The sequence below is a fragment of the Falco peregrinus genome, chromosome 6 (genome assembly GCF_023634155.1).
Source record: "Falco peregrinus isolate bFalPer1 chromosome 6, bFalPer1.pri, whole genome shotgun sequence".
Lineage (NCBI taxonomy): Eukaryota > Metazoa > Chordata > Aves > Falconiformes > Falconidae > Falco > Falco peregrinus.
The window spans coordinates 27,130,909-27,149,337 of record NC_073726.1 but is presented as its reverse complement, the minus strand read 5'-3'; the positions used below and the strand labels follow the sequence as shown (position 1 = coordinate 27,149,337).

General features: G+C 36.9%; 1 protein-coding gene across 3 annotated transcripts in view; it reads right to left on the bottom strand.

The window, feature by feature from the left end:
• USP6NL (USP6 N-terminal like) overlaps positions 1-18,429 on the bottom strand; it is a 130,647-nt gene that overhangs the window by 45,971 nt on the left and 66,247 nt on the right. For all 3 annotated transcript variants that reach the window (XM_055807939.1, XM_055807941.1, XM_027790530.2), the window contains one exon: positions 3,069-3,108. In XM_055807939.1, coding sequence (XP_055663914.1) covers positions 3,069-3,108 — 40 coding nt within the window. The remainder of the gene's footprint in view (positions 1-3,068; positions 3,109-18,429) is intronic.

The following is an 18,429-nucleotide window of genomic DNA, read 5'->3' as shown; positions in this document are numbered from 1 at the left end:
TGCATCTGATTGACATAAATATAAGTGTAAGAGAATTATGGAGAAAGAAGGTCCTCTACTTTTCAGCCATAAGTTTACCTAACTACTCATGTTTCAATCAACTGCCCACATTCTTGTTCAGGTTCCATGCTGCGTGTGGTAATATCTCAACTCTTTTTTTTTTTTTTTTTAATTATTTTTAAAAAAACTAAAACACTTTTCTTGAGAGTCAGGTTACAGGGTAACTAGAAAAGCTACTGCTTCCCAGATTTTTCATAGGTTTTACAACACTGTTTCTGATTCTCTTCCACACTTACAACCCCTTTAAGAAAGAAGCATTTTTAACATCTCTTAAAGCAGATGTTCTCTAGGCATAGTTTAGATAGCAGGGATAACATTGCTATCGAGTCAGGAAAGGTCTCTGCCCTCAACAGGTTTTTCAGATAATTGGTAAGAAAAATAAAACCCTATCTGCTCCCACAGTCTTTTTGTTTGGATGTTTGATCTACTTTCAAGATTTTTGGTCTTTTGAGCCAGAAGCTTACTTCAATCATATGTTTGTTCACACTTTTATGTCTTCGGTGTCAATTTATCCCAGTTCTCAAGTGATGCTACTATAGTCAATATAGCAATTATTTCTGTGTTTAGCTGTTGAAAACTTTTAGCTATTTTTTTTCCAGCCTGAATTATGTTCGCTTTCATGACTAACAGGTGTAACACTGAAAACATGGATAGATCTGACACAGCTCATTGCAGAGCAGAGGGATGCTGCTGCTGCTCTTTTAGGCAAATTCCTTGTAGTTGTCACTAAAAAAAATAATTTAAAAGATATCCATTTATCTGTCTTCTAAGTGCATTTTACACTTTGAAGCATTTTTGCCGTTGGGAATAACAGAATCCCTAACTGAAGCAAAGGAGGTTTCTTACTCTTGTGTCAGTAAATAATACACTACAGAAAGCAAAAAAAGCACGAAGTTGGCAAGCATCCATCTTTTGTGGAGCATTCTACCTTCCTGGAGAGCAAGTGTGCTAGAGCTAAGGCTTGAAAGGGTGCTTTAGCAGAAGCCTCAGACAAAACCAGAACTCACTGAACTGTTCACTGGAGAATTTATAATCAAGTAAACCAAAGACAAAACCTAACAAACTAAAAATTACTTACAAAACATTTCATAGCACTTCAAAAAGTGTCAGACACAGAGTCCAGATTTCCTAAGGTCAGTTCTCTAATTTTCTCCTCTAGATGATCTTTCCTCCCCTAGTTTTATTTCAGATGTGCTGGATGATTCACCTGAAGGTTAAGTAGTTAATGATGTAGGACAATGATTTGGTGCGCTTAAGTCACCAAACACACAGCGAGGAAATGAAACATCAAAATTACTCTGCATTCACAGTAATAAAGACTATTCTAAAAATATCATGCACATGAATACATACACAGAAAACCCAGCTTAAGCTTCACACTAGAATGTACATGAGGAATAGATATTCAAAAGTCTCAAGGATACACAACCCTTTAAATAAGTTGCAAACATAATGATAACGTGACTTCGTAGTATTTTTTAAAATTCATAAGTAAGGCAAAAGGAAAGCATAAACAGTTCGGCCAAGCAAGTGACTTTAGTGTTAGCCTACATTAACGTGGTACATTAATTATCCCATGAATGGTATCTTGAAAATTGTAAAGATTCAAACACCAATGATAGAATACAAGATATTCCTCAAACCAGCAGAGGTCAGGATATCATCAGGAGTATAACCAGGAGTCCACTACAGGACCATTACTGTATGATTATAAAAAGACACGAGACTTGCAATTTAACATTGACTCAGTTTCTATGCTGACACTTTGTCTGAGACAGCATGAATACAATATGGGACAGAGGACTGAGACACTATTTCCCTCCAATAATTTAAGGCTAACTACAAAGCCATAGTGAATCGGAGCTGCAAAACATACTATAATAACTACAAGCTGTCTAATACTTATGTTCATAGGCTCACCACCCTGCTGTGTCCTTCTGAAGGAAACAAAATTATATATGCACTCATTATGTTATTAAATGTAATGAAACATGGGCAGGAAAAGACAACTATCTCAGGCTGCAAACACAGAAACACACATGAACCAATTCAAAACAAGTTCCCTTCTTTCATGAGAAGCATTTCTTACCAGCCCTATACTGAAGCTCAAAATAATTCAGTTTGAGAACCACAGAACACCTCGGGGAGATGTGCTGCCTTGGAACAAGTCATCCCATCCTTCTTCCATGCACCTACCGATTTGTGCAGCCAAGAGGGCTACCTTAAATTTACAGCTTAAAATATTTTACCTTGAGCTTTGTGATGATACAGAAGATCCATATGGACAAACAAAAAGGATGTGATCTGGTCTTGTAGATAACAATGGGCCTGACAGACCAAGGGGAAATACCAAGAGTAATAAGGTCCAGACAAGCAGAAATTAAGCTCCATTTATTTTAATGAAAGCTTTCCATGTTCCCAAGTATCAGGTCCCCAGCTTCTCCTCCAGTACCCTCCAGCAGCAGAAGGAATTTTGAACTAGAGCCTGCACCAGCTTCTGACAGGTCTTGCATGTCCAGAACACACCTGGCTCGTCTCAGCATTACAAGGGAGGCTGTCATGTTTCAGTGGCAGCCAGAATATTTGTCACCATTTACCAAACTAGAAAAGCAAGCTACACTCCTCAGGGGATGGCTGCATACACCTCAGCATCAAGCCACCACCTCACTTAGACAATCCATCCATCCATCCAGCACAGCTAATGACAGCTTGTGACACAGAGACAACAGCTCTTGCTCTTCCAGGGCAGAGACCAATTTGATCTCTTAAGCAGCTCTTGTTGCCTTTACTAACTCATATAATTGCTGAGGAAAAAAGAGGTCTTGCTGCAACTAGTAGATGTAAGATCATGTGGGCCCCAAGGGATCTGTAGGCAAGTTAACATACTGCTTTGGGAATGCAAATCACTAAAATGCTTCATTTCATTTCACAGTGATTTATATATAAAAAGTTGTAAGCCTGTAAATGTTTACTTCCTAGTCAAAAAAACTGGAAGGCAATGGACTTACCTTTTCTATTGCTGCATCGTGGACAGGAAGCTCCTCTGGACTGAAAACAAAGAGATAGTCCACATATTAGCCTTGGTTAATCTTGGCACAAAAACAATTTCGGTACAGGTTCTTACAAGTAATCATTTAGAGTAGCAACATGTAGTAACAAGTAAACAAGGATTTTGAACTTTAAAGAAGACAGACAATGACACACAGGAACCCTTGGAATTTATTTTTTAACCACAGTAAAACAATATATTAAGTACAGAATTAGGACTATTTCAGTCTTAAACCTTCAAAATCATAGTTGCATAGCTTCAAAAGACAATGACTTAACATTTTTAGTTTTTTTCTTCTGTAAAACCACCCTGTGCTGTACTACTGAACTGAAAGCTAAGGGAATTTTCGTTTTGTTTATCAGACCATACTACTCTTAGCTGAAACACCCCTATCAAAGGTTTTCCTTCTTTACTACTGTGCCCTGTGAAAGGCACTGAGGCTTTGCTTGACTTAGGAGAAGTCTACAAAACTCTGTAAAACTCACTCTGACTAACAGGGAGGAAGTGGCAGGGGGAAAAAAGAAAAACCCAGACTATTAGCAAAAATCAGTTTTATTACTAGGGATCTAATTGTTTTAAAAAACACAGTCCTTTAACTTCTTAGCCTAACTCTAAAAAGGTAGGTTATGAATGGAAAGCTTGAAAAGAAGCCTTTGAACAGATACATTTTCAGTCTTTATATTATTTTAGTTTTTCTTAGTTAAAGAACTTCTGCTTTTCTTATCAAAAATAACTGGACCACTCTGATGCCAAATGAACCTGTTTGCCTGCATCGTCTGCAGCTTCTGAAAATGTAGCAGCTCATCTGTAAGTAGCAAGGCTCCATTTTTCTGTTCTACAGATCAGATAAATAACACACCCAACAAAACCCTCCTTAAAAGGGACTAGGACTAAAAAACAGGCATCATGTAGAATCCTTTTTTTTTTAAAAAAAAAAGTTTCTACCAAGTTTTGATATTATGGAAAAATTCCTACCCACATCATTATAGCTTTCTATAATAGAATATTAAAACCCAGTATTTTAAACCTGTACCAAATCTGCAAGGGCAAGAAATCCACTGAGGAAGGCTACAAAAGTAGTTGTTGCTGCAGTCAATGCAAGAACAGTCCAACTGAAAATGCTTGAATTATCTTTGATCTCACTTCATTTAAAAGATGCAGTTTCAGATTCAGAAGTTATATTTGAATAAAGAAATACATTTGAAGTACTTCATATAATGAAAAAGCTTGCTCTAAGCAACACCTTTTTGGAGACCACATACACAAGCCAAAGTTTCCAGTACACAGCCTAGAAATTAATTTTAAATCCTGAAGAGCGTTCCCTTTGAACAGCATTGCAAAAAGCATAATCTCTTCATTTAAAAGCACTTTCCAAGTATCTGGAAGTTTTCTTGATGAGCATCAAAATAAAAAAAAAATCTGATTAAAATCTAATTCAGTAGAAATTGCCTATATTCAGTGCTACCTGAGGTTGTAAATGTTATAAAATTACAGTAATGTGTACAATACTAAATTAACAAACCGAAAGTAGGCCCTTTCTAAGCCAAATATCACCTAGAAATTAAGCTTATTTGAACAGAAATGAAAAAATAGGCAAAGGGGAAGAAAAAATTAATAATCTGCTGGGTGGTGGTGGTGGTGATGTTTGTTTTAGATTTAAGTACAAAGATTGCTAAGCCTTTCAAAGGTCACTTAAAATTTTCAGTTCTTTAGTGACAGTTGCAGGTGCTCCCTACCTCCACCAGAAGCACCATGGTGTTCACACAGCAAGACAAGCCTGCAGCAGCCTTGCTCTTTGTGGCCCTACAAGATCACACCAGCAGCTGGCTGCACGCACAAGAAACATTTTTTTTTCTGCCAGTGCTGTCAGCAATGTGCAAGACACCGATCTGACAGTTCTGCATCCCTGCAGACTCACACCAGGCACAGCAACTCATCTGCTGAACTGGTACCTCTTGACAGCTTGTCTTCACATTTCCTAACCTGGCATGGAAGCTAATCACATGAAAGATTGATCAAGACTTCTTTTATCACAAAGTAAGAATATGAATCGCAATGATTTATTAAGGAATTACTCTTTGCTAATTTTGCAAGTTATCACTGATGTGCAAATGAAAGGCATGGCTGAATCTACCAGGCAGTGAAAGAAGGCTCTTTGTCCTGGGAAGCAGACGTGTACTCCCTCACCAAATTAATCCAGCAGCAAACTGATGACCACATCCCTTGTCATTTCTTTAGCTGCACAGCTACGCACTAATACCATATACCTATACATTTTATGCACTGAAATCCCACAGGAGCACATTAAGCCAGCCCCGTATTTTTACTCCCCAAGATGCTGCTGGCAGCTGAGCACCAGGAAAACCTCGCAGAAGCTGAGCACATTGCCCCAGGCTGCTCAGTAACTCACTGGACTGGAACAGGAGCTCCTGGAGATCTTCCTCTCAATTAACTAGATAGCACTGACTACACACATGCACTCACATACATACTATTCAAATCTCTCCTGCAAGGACCGAGGGAAAGGCGCAGTGGGCAAACTCTCAATCCCCTAAACATATTTTAAATAAACACATTTCCATTTAGTGTATGCATTTACTATGTAGAAGCACCTTACAATTTTTTTTTCTAAAAAGGATTAGATGGGATCAGACACAAAATCAATTCATGTCTATTAATCAGCGTAATTTTACTGTACCTTCTTTTTCTTTGTAATAAATCTTCTCCTTTCTTTCCCAGCTTAGCCAATCTACTATTGTTATACCTTCATTTTTTAACGTTGCATCTTCTCCCACTGTCCCCAGCCTATTTAAACTTGTATTTTTCCCCCAATCATTTTTATCTGTGATACTTCAAGTAATAATGCAAAGCAGTAAACAATATTAACATAATATAGCTACATCCTGCCCTAAGATGACTGCTTTCTTTTAATAACTCAAGTAATATTCATTTAGGGGATACAGAGAAGAACAGGACTAATTAACATAATTAGCTTGGAACAATACAATACTTGATATCCAAAAGAGGAGTCACAAAGACAGCTTTTAACTGAACTCATGTAAATAAGGTCTCACTTCACAGAAATGAAATCTTAACACTGTATTGTCCACAATATATAAAGATCCAAACTGGGTAAATTCACTGGTTTAATCAGACAGGAATCAAGAATCATTAGGTCTGGTATGTGCCTTTGCCCCAGGTGTAAGGACAACAGCCTCCCACCCACAGGCTGGGTGGCCCATGCTGGAACCCAACAGCAGTTCAAGGGCTCTGGCATCACAGCATTAAGAGAAAGCTCTAGACAATGTTGTGTACAGGCTTGGGAGCTGAAAAAACTCTGGGACCAAACCCTAACGCCAGTAACGAGCAGGTTCGAGACAATGACATGCTAGGTCTCCTACTAGAAGGCTCTTCAAAGACATTTCATGGACAGGAAATAGACTCCAAGGTTTAACTGGAACTCAGGATCTCTACTCGTGGTCCTCACTGGCGGTGATCTGCAGCACCAGCCAAAGGTCGTCTTTCTACCTTTCAGTCTGAACTACTTCCACCTTCTGGTGAGGACTGTAAGGCCTATAAGAAGTTAAAAACACACCTATAATTTAATTTTGAAGAACAAGGACTTGCTTGAAAAAAACTTTCATTATTAATTATACTCGATGAATGGATTTTACATCTTTAAATCCACCACGATGGCTAACACAGGTTTTCATAAATTTTTCAAGATCACTTAAAAGAAATATTATTCTTAAATGCATAAATATCTGACGCTTCAGAACATTGCAGATCTATGGTTTTGACCACTAAGCTATGTGTTGTAATTAGTCTCCTCAAGTAACAGTGGTAGTTTTAAATTGAAATGTCTCAGACTTAACAAGCTTAAGCCACCTACCCACTGCTGCTGTTTAAATCAGTCTTCTTTAGGCAGCACTTTGATATATTTGTTCAATATAAACACATGGAAAGACTTTCTCATATTAGTCACTCATCAGATTTATTCTTTTCCTACATTTGTATTTAAATCCCAAGTAAGTTCCCTGCTGGCTCAAATCACAGCATTTTCCTGCTTCTAGTTTGGATCAAGTAAATTTAAGATGTGTAAAGGCACCTCCATCATTTGCAGCTTCAGTGTAGGAGGGAAGAAGTTCAGTGCAACGATCAGCAATCTTCATATGTTGATAACCCCAGAACTGTAAATTCTAGTGGATTAATTCAATTCTTAACAGTTCCAAGCTGTATAAACCCTGACACTGAATTTTTCTTTAGGGGGGTGGGGGGTATGTGGCAAAAATTGACCATAATAGACTAAAAAAATCTTTACCACAAAGCTTACTTGACCAAAGAGCTGTTGTGTTCAAAGTTCTTTGTAAGGTGCATTTTCATTTCTCATAATTTCTATTTCAAACACACCACTTGCTTAACAGCCCTCTCTACTTGCTGTAGTCTTTCTTACCCCAGAGAGAATCAGTCAGTGCACTATGAAGAACTTTGGGGTCCTTCATCCTGAAACATGATGCAGGAATAAGTGTGACATGTACAAGTCATTATTTTTTTATATATAGTCAATTAAATTCAGTATTTCTATATTACTAAACTCAGTATAACGGGGCTATTAAAAAACTTGAATCCTCATCAAACCTGTGGTGCAATCCCTACACAAAATAGCTTCTCAAACTATTTCTCAATTGTTTTCTCATGCTTTCCTCAAAGTATTAAGTGCAATATCACCTTGTATTACTGCATGCACATTTTAACTGAAAACTATTCTGAAATCATATTTGCTGTCACATATTAAATACAATGTGGGGAAATGTTTCTTGCAGAAAACCTATCTTCATGGTCTTGCTAACTTGATCATGAAGAAATATATGCTATGCATTCAGGTTTTCATTCATGATGCAATGGTAAGTGTTTAAATTCAGGAGGAAAACATACTTGCTGCTACCCAGGAGAATTACTCTGAGGGCATTATTAAAAAAGATTCAGTCATTTATATAGTTTTGAAACTTCTATGATAAGGAATTTCCAAGTGAAACATTCACAAAAACATTAGTAAAGCACAGAGCTCAAATGCACAAGTGTCATGAAATAAATATATGAAAAGTGATCATGCACAGCTAAGATATGAGAAAGAAAGGCAGAATTCAGTTGGCAGATACCTAACAAAAAGGTTTTAGTACAAATGGAGCTGTACAATACAGAACTCAGATTGTTGAGTAACAAATTGCAAAAACATTTCAGTACTCAGATGTGTTAGGAAAAAGCAAATCTTCCCCAAGTATCAACAGTTTCTAGGCTGCGTAATTTGTCAGAAGTGAGTTGTAGGAGTCTAACTTTACTAGACAAAAAATTAGTGTCTCCAGACTAGAAAACCAATTCACAACAATAAACACACTGACTAGGTGTTCTTTTAGGTCTGCCTTCCTTCTAGTGTCAAATACATAAAACTGTCAAGTAATACACCGTATTATGGATAGTTACAACAGTGCTTTGCAACTGAATGATGCCTTATTTTGTATGTATACATACTGTTTCCCCATAGCTTTTACTGCCTCATGTCATATAATATACATACTGATCTGTGTCCTAAAGTTAGCTGAAAAGTGTCTTACAGTCATCTTATAGAACAGAAGATAAATAAGATAATTGTGTAATTCACAGGACACACAGCATTGTTACTTAGACAATTTTTATACTACATTATGTCACGAGATGGGCTACAAAGCAAACTGTTTTCTGAAGTCAACTGAAAAAACCCTCATTAACCATTAGGTAGAAATAAAACTATTTCAGTGTCATGCCTTTCTTTAGACCTCTGATTAAGTTATTCAACTCTTTGTAGCACAAATCTAAAGCATAACTTAAGTGTTGAATTCAGGACAAATTAATTTTCACAACAATTTGGATTATTAATGATTGCTTTAATGCTCCAACCTTTCAATAGACATTAACAGCAATAGTGTCATTTTCAAACCCAGTAATACATGGAACAGATTTCTGAAAATATTAAGGAGAAAGTAAGAAAGCTGTTTTTTAAACTAAATGATAGATTCTCCACAGATAAAATTCCATGGATCACTTCCTTGTTTCCATTACACATTTTACTTCTATAAATCACAATTTGATTGTCTGTGTCTATCAAAATAATTGGAGCTCTGCTATTGCAATCATCCACTTTGAGTTTTCACTCAATAATCTCTGCACAGTATGGGGGTGGTGACTATAGCAGATGAAAAAATACCTTTCAGAAGTTTTGTTAAAATTCATATGCAAGCCAAAGCAATTAATTAACATACAAGATAAGGCAATTTGATATTGCACAATATAAGTACCAGGAAATATGCTGTAACAAAGAATTTAATGCAGGTAAGATTGGATTGCATGTGATTTTTGTGACTAGGCTTTAGTTACAATTATTATTTGTGGATTCTGTGGATGTTGCTGCCAATATGCACAGCACTGTGCCATGAACATGTAGCTCCTGCCGAGAAAGTCTCAGGTAATGCAACTCTCAGACATAAGATAAATTAAAATCAAAAGATTTATCAAATTCAATTAAATAATTCTCAAAGTGGAGACTTTTTAGTAATTTACTGCTTGGGAGAAGACAACTTTGCTATAAAGTTTGTATTGCCAATATAAAAAGTGATTAAGAAATTAACAGCAAAAAGATACCTGTATTTTCACTGCCACATGCTAAAATAGATGCTTCCTTGTGTCTTTAGTGAAAGGCATGTTATATGCGCAAACTTTAATGCCTTCCAAGCTTGGAATCAAGAAAACCTTTGAGAAAATCTATAATCTACTTAATTGAGCACAGCAGCATTTCTAGTGACTTCTGATGTCACTAACTGAATATAAACAAACACTAAGGTTAAAAACATCTTCTCAGAATCACATTCTGAGTGTTTTTATAGAAGAGTAAATTTTATCTAAGCTACCTTACAACTCTCAAGAGGGTAAAGGCAAATGAAAAAGAATGAATCTCCTTGCCTTGCTTCTGATTTACATCTGATATATAAATGTCTAAAACACCTAGGATTTTTTCCTTAAGCATACATATGTGTGTGTGTATATATATATATTGCTTTTAAGTAATGCTTAAAGGTTAGTTACTGTACAGCTCTCTTACACTATATATTAATAGCAATCCAGGATTTACATGTTGGCAGCTTTATCTGTATTAAAATTCATGTGCTATACAAAGCATATTCCAACATTAACTAACTAAGATGGTAGTGTTCCAGCAATATATACTTGTTCACTGCTGAAGCTCAATGCTTTATGTACCTGCACTTGCTTCGTTTATGAAATAATCTTCTGCAGTCTCAAATTCCATTTTGGTGGATCTTTCACTTGGGTTGAGAGCAGCAACATCTTTGCACTTATAAAAGCTGTCCAGCCCCAGACCTCTTTTAGCACTTTTTAATTATAGCATCACTGAAGCACACTCTGGCCATTCCTGTATTCTGTTATTTTAATCTTCTAGAAATGCTAAATATAGTAGGAAATGTACGTGGCAATAATGAATATGTTATGTTAAATCCTTACATTTTAGAGTTTAAAGAGTAACTCAAACCCAATGCATATTGGTTTATGTATATTGTATAAATTAAATCATATTACCATATTCAATCATTTTTTCAGTTCTGCTACCTAATAACTCTTTTCATAAAAGGAAGCAGTTCACGAATTCCTCGTACACAGTGGGTGATCTTTTACTCAAATCAAGTAGCAGCAGCTGTTAACAAAAATGCACTATTTGTCCTTAGTTGGCAGAATTATCCTGCAGCTTATTTTTTGTGTTTGCAATCAAATCTGCGGGATTGAATTCACCTCATTTCCTTCCATAGCTGCAGAGGGTTGTTGAAGTGACAGCCTGGACTAACTCAGCTGAAAGAATGTATTTAAAATTCAAACTTCAGCTTTGGTCCTAAGAATAAGAGTAAGAAATGGGTACAATTATGACAGCTTTAGGGGAAAAAAAAAAAATACACACCATTTGAAACAATAGCAAACAACAGAACATTCCTTCCTTCCATGGAAAGAACGTGCATAAAGGGATAGTAATAGAAGAACCATACACTACATCATCATGAAAGCAGAGGGGTGGTGAGGTGGTGGTGGGTGGTAGTGGGAATTAAAAAAAAAATCAAAACCTCTTCCAAATGATTCTTAAAAAAAACAACTTTCATTAACAAGAACAAAACTGAATTAAAAGAGAAGAGCATCTTAAATGCTTTTGTAAAGAATTTGAAATTAGCAGTCCAAACCACAGAAAAAATTGTTAACTTCTAGACACATAGATATTAAAAATGGATGCAACCATGAAAGCACTGCACATGGGCAAAGCTGCTGATTTTCCAATGGAAGCCAAAATTAAACAACAAAAGCATAGCTAAGAGATACACCTGACAACCTAGGACTCTCTTTTTGTGGCTATAAGTACCAATCCAGGATGGGTTCTTTAGCTGTTGTTTGAATTACAGGTGGTTGGCTGCTTCTCTTCATACCGGTCCAAAATAGATAACTTCAAGCCTTGCACAAAATGAGCCGATTCTGGGTTCAAATAGCCTCCTTAGCTTTCTGAGGTTCTAAAGCAAGCCTGTCTCAAACAGTGACCTAGCCAAAACCAGAAGACTGACCCTTCCTCCTTCTTCTGGTGAAGTTCTACCACCAAGAATGCAAGTGGTGTGCAAATACTGTGAGATCCTATATGATTGTTAAACTCACAGGTGATCATCTGGGAGAGAAAGTCTGGCATTCCTCTCCCTTCTGCTAGGTCTGGTTTAGACAATTTTCATGGAACACCTTTGAGCAAATGGCTACTTTTGCCATCAGGCTGGCAAGAAATACTTGTTAAAATAGCAAGTGTGAGGAAAAGTGAACAGCAAAAACATTGAAGAGTTCCTTGCACCACCGAAACATTCAAAAACATTTGCTATTGCAAAATAAGATCAATTTAAGGAAGCAATTACTGAAAACTGCCACAAACATCTCATGCTTTTAGAATTAAGTTCAAACACATCCATGTAAAGAAAAGGTTCACAATGCAACCACCACCATAAGAGAAGATGAATGCAGAGATCAAACTGCACTGTCCATCATGGAAGCAAAGCTGTAAACTAAAACAATCAGGATGGATAACGACTAAGTAAAATTTACAGCAAATCCAATGTACTCTTCCACTGTCAGTGACATTTAAATAAAACTCCCTTTTTTCCTTGGTCTCTAAAACATATGTCTCCAAAACTTAGCCCCATCATTTCACAGCTGCATAATAAGCAGAGATTCATTTCAACTTCTCAGGAGTTCCATAACTGATAAACAGTAAAATTTGTAAAACTTCTTCATTAATGTTTGTTATGATTTCATCAGTGCTGTGTTTTCAAACCAGGCTTTGTGATACAGAAATGCAATTAAAATATTTAGAAGTAGTTCCCTGTGAAAGCATGCAAAGAGAAAAAAAAAAAAAAAAAAAGATTTTCTCTAATGCTGGGAAGATGGACCTAAAAAAAGCAGCATTCTGAATGTCAATTACTAACCCAAGAAAACTTCTATTTCTCTCCTTAAATAAAAATAGTATCTTCAGTGTACATTGGAGCAAAAGGGAAGAAAATTAAATAGAGCTGAAATTTGTGGTTGGTTTGGGGTTTTTTTGAACACCAGTTTTTCGTTACATTGATTAGCAATTAATATTTCACAGCAAAATCAGTCCAGTGAAGTGATTTTTTTTTTCTTTGGCAGCTGAAAGAGGCTGAACTTAGCACATTTTTTTCCCCCAAGGCACGAAAGAATTAAGCCACCCTCCTGACAAGTAGGCCTGACCCTGTCTCACAAAGCTGAGAAGAAAAGAGGAGAGGAAAATGACAGCAAATCCCTACTGAATGACCACAATACAGTAAGATGTACATTTATCATAGAATGGTTTTGGGTTGGAAGGGACCTTAAAGATCAACTAGTTATTTATAATTGAACTGTTAAGACTAAATATATCATTGTTCTTTTAGCCCATCATCATGTCACTTAATGTGTTTGGTAAAACTTACTGTACCTAGAAAATTAGGGATAGTGGCTGTGTGTCACTATGAACAATAACACCTGCAGCTCTAATAACCTTAGAGCTCTTTCCTTAAACTTTGATGTACAGACTTTTCTACTAAAAATTGGAAATTAAAATGATATAAAACTCCTATTCTTTACATACTACTTTGAATATTACCAAATAACAGCTACCACTCTTCTTTAATTTCTATTACCCAAAGCTTTTGGCATCTCAGCATAACTGCTTTTGCTGTCAAGAACCCTCAGAAATCAGTACTTATATCTCTTATCTAGAGAGACTTTACCTGTGTACCTACTCAAATCAGCAAGGTTTGATGTGTGAGAGTTATTGTCCTTGGACACGTGGTTCAACAGGCGCACTGTAGAAAGTATTAGGGGATGCACAAAGAATATTTTAGATACAAGGGCTATTTTCCAGCAAGGCTATCTATAAATTACCAAGAAACAGAACAAAGGAGAGGACAACTAGTTGCTTATCATGTTGCTCCCTATTAAAAAGTTCAGGGCAAAATAATAATACTGAAAAAAAATCAATAGCTTAATTTGGAGAAATCTAATGGAGTATCTCACAATTCTTGATTGAGCTCTCCATTTCTTTGCTCTCCTAGCTCATTTTTGCAGCTAATAAAAACACAATACATATTTTTGAAGAGTAAAGTTTGATAGAAGAGAGCAGATAGGCCTCTATCTTAGCAAAGGAAAGAATAACTAATTCTGCATTTAAAAAGCATCTCTGGCAACACAATAATCTCCATCATCATCAAACTACTCTAAAGGCATGTTCACTGTTTTAAGAGACTCAGGGGTAAAGAATAAGAGTATGAGTCAGATTCTCAGCTGCTGTAATTTGGTATGATTCCGTCAGGATCACCACTGAGGTATTATAAGAGCCATACAACAATCTAACCCAAATTTTTAAGAGAGCTTTCTGAATGTTAGCAGGTGGGAACAACCCACACATCTGTATTTTCTACCATTAGTACTCCTATTGTACATCTTTTCCTTCACTAGAGGAAAAAAACCAACCAAACAAAAACAACCTTGCAAAAATCCAATCTGTCCAACCTCACTACGCTAATCCCTGGATATTCATCAGCATAAAAGCATCTGCCACACTGCACATACATACCCAGTTTCCATTTAATGAACAGGTAGTAAAAGAAAAACATGTTTAAGGTGAATCAGCCAAGTTATAGACCACAAAACTTGACAATATTGGTTAATGCTGTAAGATAACAATTATCAATACAAGTTAACACAGACCTTGATATTAACAAGACCTGAAAAGAATTAATAGTGTGCAGGTTGGAGAAATAAAAGTCTTGAAAATAACTGCTGCATTTTTAAAGTGATATCATGACAGCTTTTGATTTTCACAGCTCATTGTGAAAAGTTAACAAGACAATTCAGCTGATGCCGTTCATCAATGAATGATGGCAAGAAAGAAGCTCTTGTAAAGATGCAGTAAATAAACTGTAGTTTCTTCTGTTATTTCTACTTTATAGCTATTAAGACCCGAGCAATTGTAATGCTTCCCACAATATATTAGTCAGCATGTATTAGTCACAAATTATGTTTCCCAATGTAGAGTAGTAAAATTTGGCCTTGAGCTGTATCTGCCCTGAATTCCAAAAAGTAATGCTATTTTCTTCTTACTTAGAACAGCACAACTGTGGTCTTAAACAGTTTTCTTATAAAACTGAACACCTCCTTCTACAGCTAGGTGATGTACAGAAAGAGATAAATAAAACAATCAGACAAGAATATACATACTTGTGTGTATATAAACAGAATATACACACCAGATAATATAAATCCAAATTGTTAACTCAAAAGGAAAGGGGCAGAATTTATTTATTTTTTAATACTTTTTGCTTGGTCACTATCTGATGAAAGATTGAAATAACTAGTTCCAACAGGTACCAAACAAATGATCCCAGCTGATGTCTCATCCTTGAGAGGGAATGTCATTCAATGACTTAGAGATTATGGTACAAAGAAGTGCAGAACCTGGCAGTATATTGAACAGGGGCATACTGGTGTGGAGCCCTAAGTTAAGCAAGATGCCTTCCAGCTGTTCAGAGCCAGCTGTTTGCTCAAATTTTAGTTTTCTGTGCTATCCTAGGAAAAAACTGAGGCTGTTCTGCTTATCCTGCTTTCTGACTTTCGGCTGGGTGCTGAAAGGCCCAAAAGAGGACTGGCTCTTTAAACATGAAATTGGTGTTGACCTTCTGAGTTGCAAAATGTTGCTTTCAGCTTCTACCCTGTTCCAGGAGAATGTACAAAGTTTAAACTGTTTTGCAAACCCCTATCAACCAGTGCTCTTGTGACCATTCGACCTTAATATTTGACAGAGAAGGAAGGAGGGGGAAAGAACAAAGTTTTTTGATCCTTGTAGCTAGCCAGAAAGTTTGGCAAAAACTAAACACAAGGATACATTCACAGAAATATATCTTTAAATATATGCTTCAATGATCTTCAGTTAAAGTTTAAATTCTTATTTATTTACAAAATGTTGACGGGCATTTGGTTTTGTTGCTTTCTTTTGCTGCTTTAAGACCTTTAATAATGTAACTATAAAAATAATCATATAATTGCCATTTCTAAGTAGACAAATTAATATAGATATTATTTAAACTGTAGGCTTAAAAAAGAAATCAAATATCTTTTAAAATATTCCTAGTAGTAGTTGGGAACTTGCCACTACTCAAGGAATATTAATTCTAGTAGCTTTTTTAACTATCCCAAACCAGTAACAAATCAACTAAAGAATTCAAAGAGGGGGAAGGGGGAAAGCCCAGATCCCAAGGCATGACTGGAATGCCTGCTATGAGCTTCAAGACACTCAGAAATTCCTTTAGTTTTTTTCCCCTGAAGTTATCCCCTTATCAGTGCCTGCTGCTAGAAAAACTGCAAAGTGAAGTATCTAGAAAGTAAATAAAGTTTCTATGAAAGAACAGTCCACAGTGAAAAGATTAAGAACATTTACTTTAAAATCTAGCCAGACTCTAAGATATGACAGAAGGGAACTGTTCTGTTTGGGGTTTTTTTGTGGTGTGCAATGGGTCCAGTTTTCTGGAGTAGGGGTTTTATTTTTTGTTTTCTACTTGTTTTGTGGGTTTCTTTAACTGCAACACTGTACTGCTTTTCTGTGTTTATTCTGAGCATAAAATGAGAACTTTTGATTAACTCAGGGGTTGGGGGTGAGAAGTCGCTTGACACAATGGCTTGACAATGTTGACCAAAAAGACACAACAAATCCAAGAGGAAAAAAAAAAGAAAAACGCTCAAATAAAAAACATATTTTCATGGATACCAAACATACTCCATTTTCTTAATTTCCAAAACCAGCTGAAACAGTTTTTGTTATGACTATCTGTGAAGAGATCCAAGGCATTTCTCCCATTCCTAAAACACTTGATTGAAAAAGTCGTGTATTATAGACTGAGACTGATCTGAGCACTACGGTGGTCCCCTGAGATAGTGTGCTAGGCATCAATCAACAACAGGTACAGAACAAACTATCCATCAGACACAGTTTCAAGTATACATTTTCTAGAAAAGATTATTCAATCATATCAAAACACTGGTAAAATGTACACACAAACACTGGTGCTAGATTTCCTGGAAGACAAAAAAAATGTTCCTTTTAAAAATTAATGACTTTTTCACACAAGCCCTATTATTCAGCATTCCTGCACTATAATGTGAAAGCAGGAGTCCAGCAGGATTTTTAATGGAAAAAAAATGGTATTGAACACTGACCATGCCTTGGGTATGAGTACCCAACTGTTGGGCAGGGAAGTTGCTGCCTTTCTCTAAAAGGAAAATATGTATTTTTAGGATTATAGGTAACCACAGTTCACCTATAAGAAATATTTGATCATAACTAAGATAAGCTCCCGGACATGGGCTCCTCTGAGACAAACCTTATGCAAGGCAAGAGTAAAGTTTTAATAGGCACTACTCCATGTATACGAGGTGACATTGAGGAAGACCAACAGTACTTGACAGAAACAAGTCCTACATTAAGATGAACAACCCTAATAGAATAAATACTGTATGAAATTGTATTGAGATCAACCAATGCTACTTGACCTTTTTTGTATTGCTTTTCAAATTGAGATTAATGTAACAGGGTTGGGAATACTGCATTGGAAAAAACGAAGAGCCATCAACAGGGTCCACATGGACCACGTGCAGCATAATCTCAGCTATGAGAAGGCACATCAGCATCCGAAGCATAGTGCTCCCAGAACTGATCTATGTCCTCAGAGTCATTTGAGACCTCTGGACTCTGAAAAGGTCTTTTTTCCCCCTTGGAAAACAGCACACTGAAAGCATCTCTCTTCAAATACATCCTCAGCCTTACAGAAGGAAGAAAACACCGTCGGGTTTTACTACAGACAACCTAGTAACTATGGTTGTGTTTACAGTGTTCTGGTAGCAACAGAAAAACCTTGCTTCCTCAGCCAGTATCTCAGTTACTTTTTTGTGTCAGTGAGTTTCCAGTGCTTGACTCCGCACCCAGGGTGGCAGTTCCCATCACTACGTGTACTGGGCAGAACTGGTGGGGTTTCAATAGCCAGGTGCTGCAGAGGTGACCTGTGTGGGAGGGGGCCATGACCTGCCCTGTGCCAGTCATGGCTGCTCCAGCCGGCTCTGAAACTGCAATAACCCAGCCACCATATGCCAAAACTTCAGTCAGAGCAACCCGTGACACCGCTACTAAAATATAGTTTTAAAAGCATGGCAACTGCTAGAGGCAGGAGAAATGAAGATGTGGGCAGAAGTAAAGGTGATTTTGCTTCTCATATAGATCATACAGAAATATGTTGTTGGGAACATGGCTGGAGATGCACTCTTGGAAGGAGGTGTGCCATGCTGAGGTCAGGAGGGACATCTCCAAGGGGACTGCAGCCCACAAGAGACCCACACTGGGGCAGCAGAAAACATGTAAGACAAGAGACAGAAGACAAAAACAAGAAACCAGGAGCAGCAGAAAGAAGCCATGACATGATGGACTTCAACCCCCCTGCAATGCCTGTTGCTTCACCAAAGGAACTAGGGTGAGCCAAGGGTAACCCACAGCAAAAAGCAAGGGAAGTTTGTCCTGGAGGCAGAGGGGAAAGAGGTGTTTCCCCTAGGTATCCATTAAAAGTTTTATGTTTCTGGATCCCCCTGCCCAGTATCCATCCAGTTGTGTTATTTGGCAATAAATTAAATTACGTAAAAGATTCCCCCGGTTGAGACTG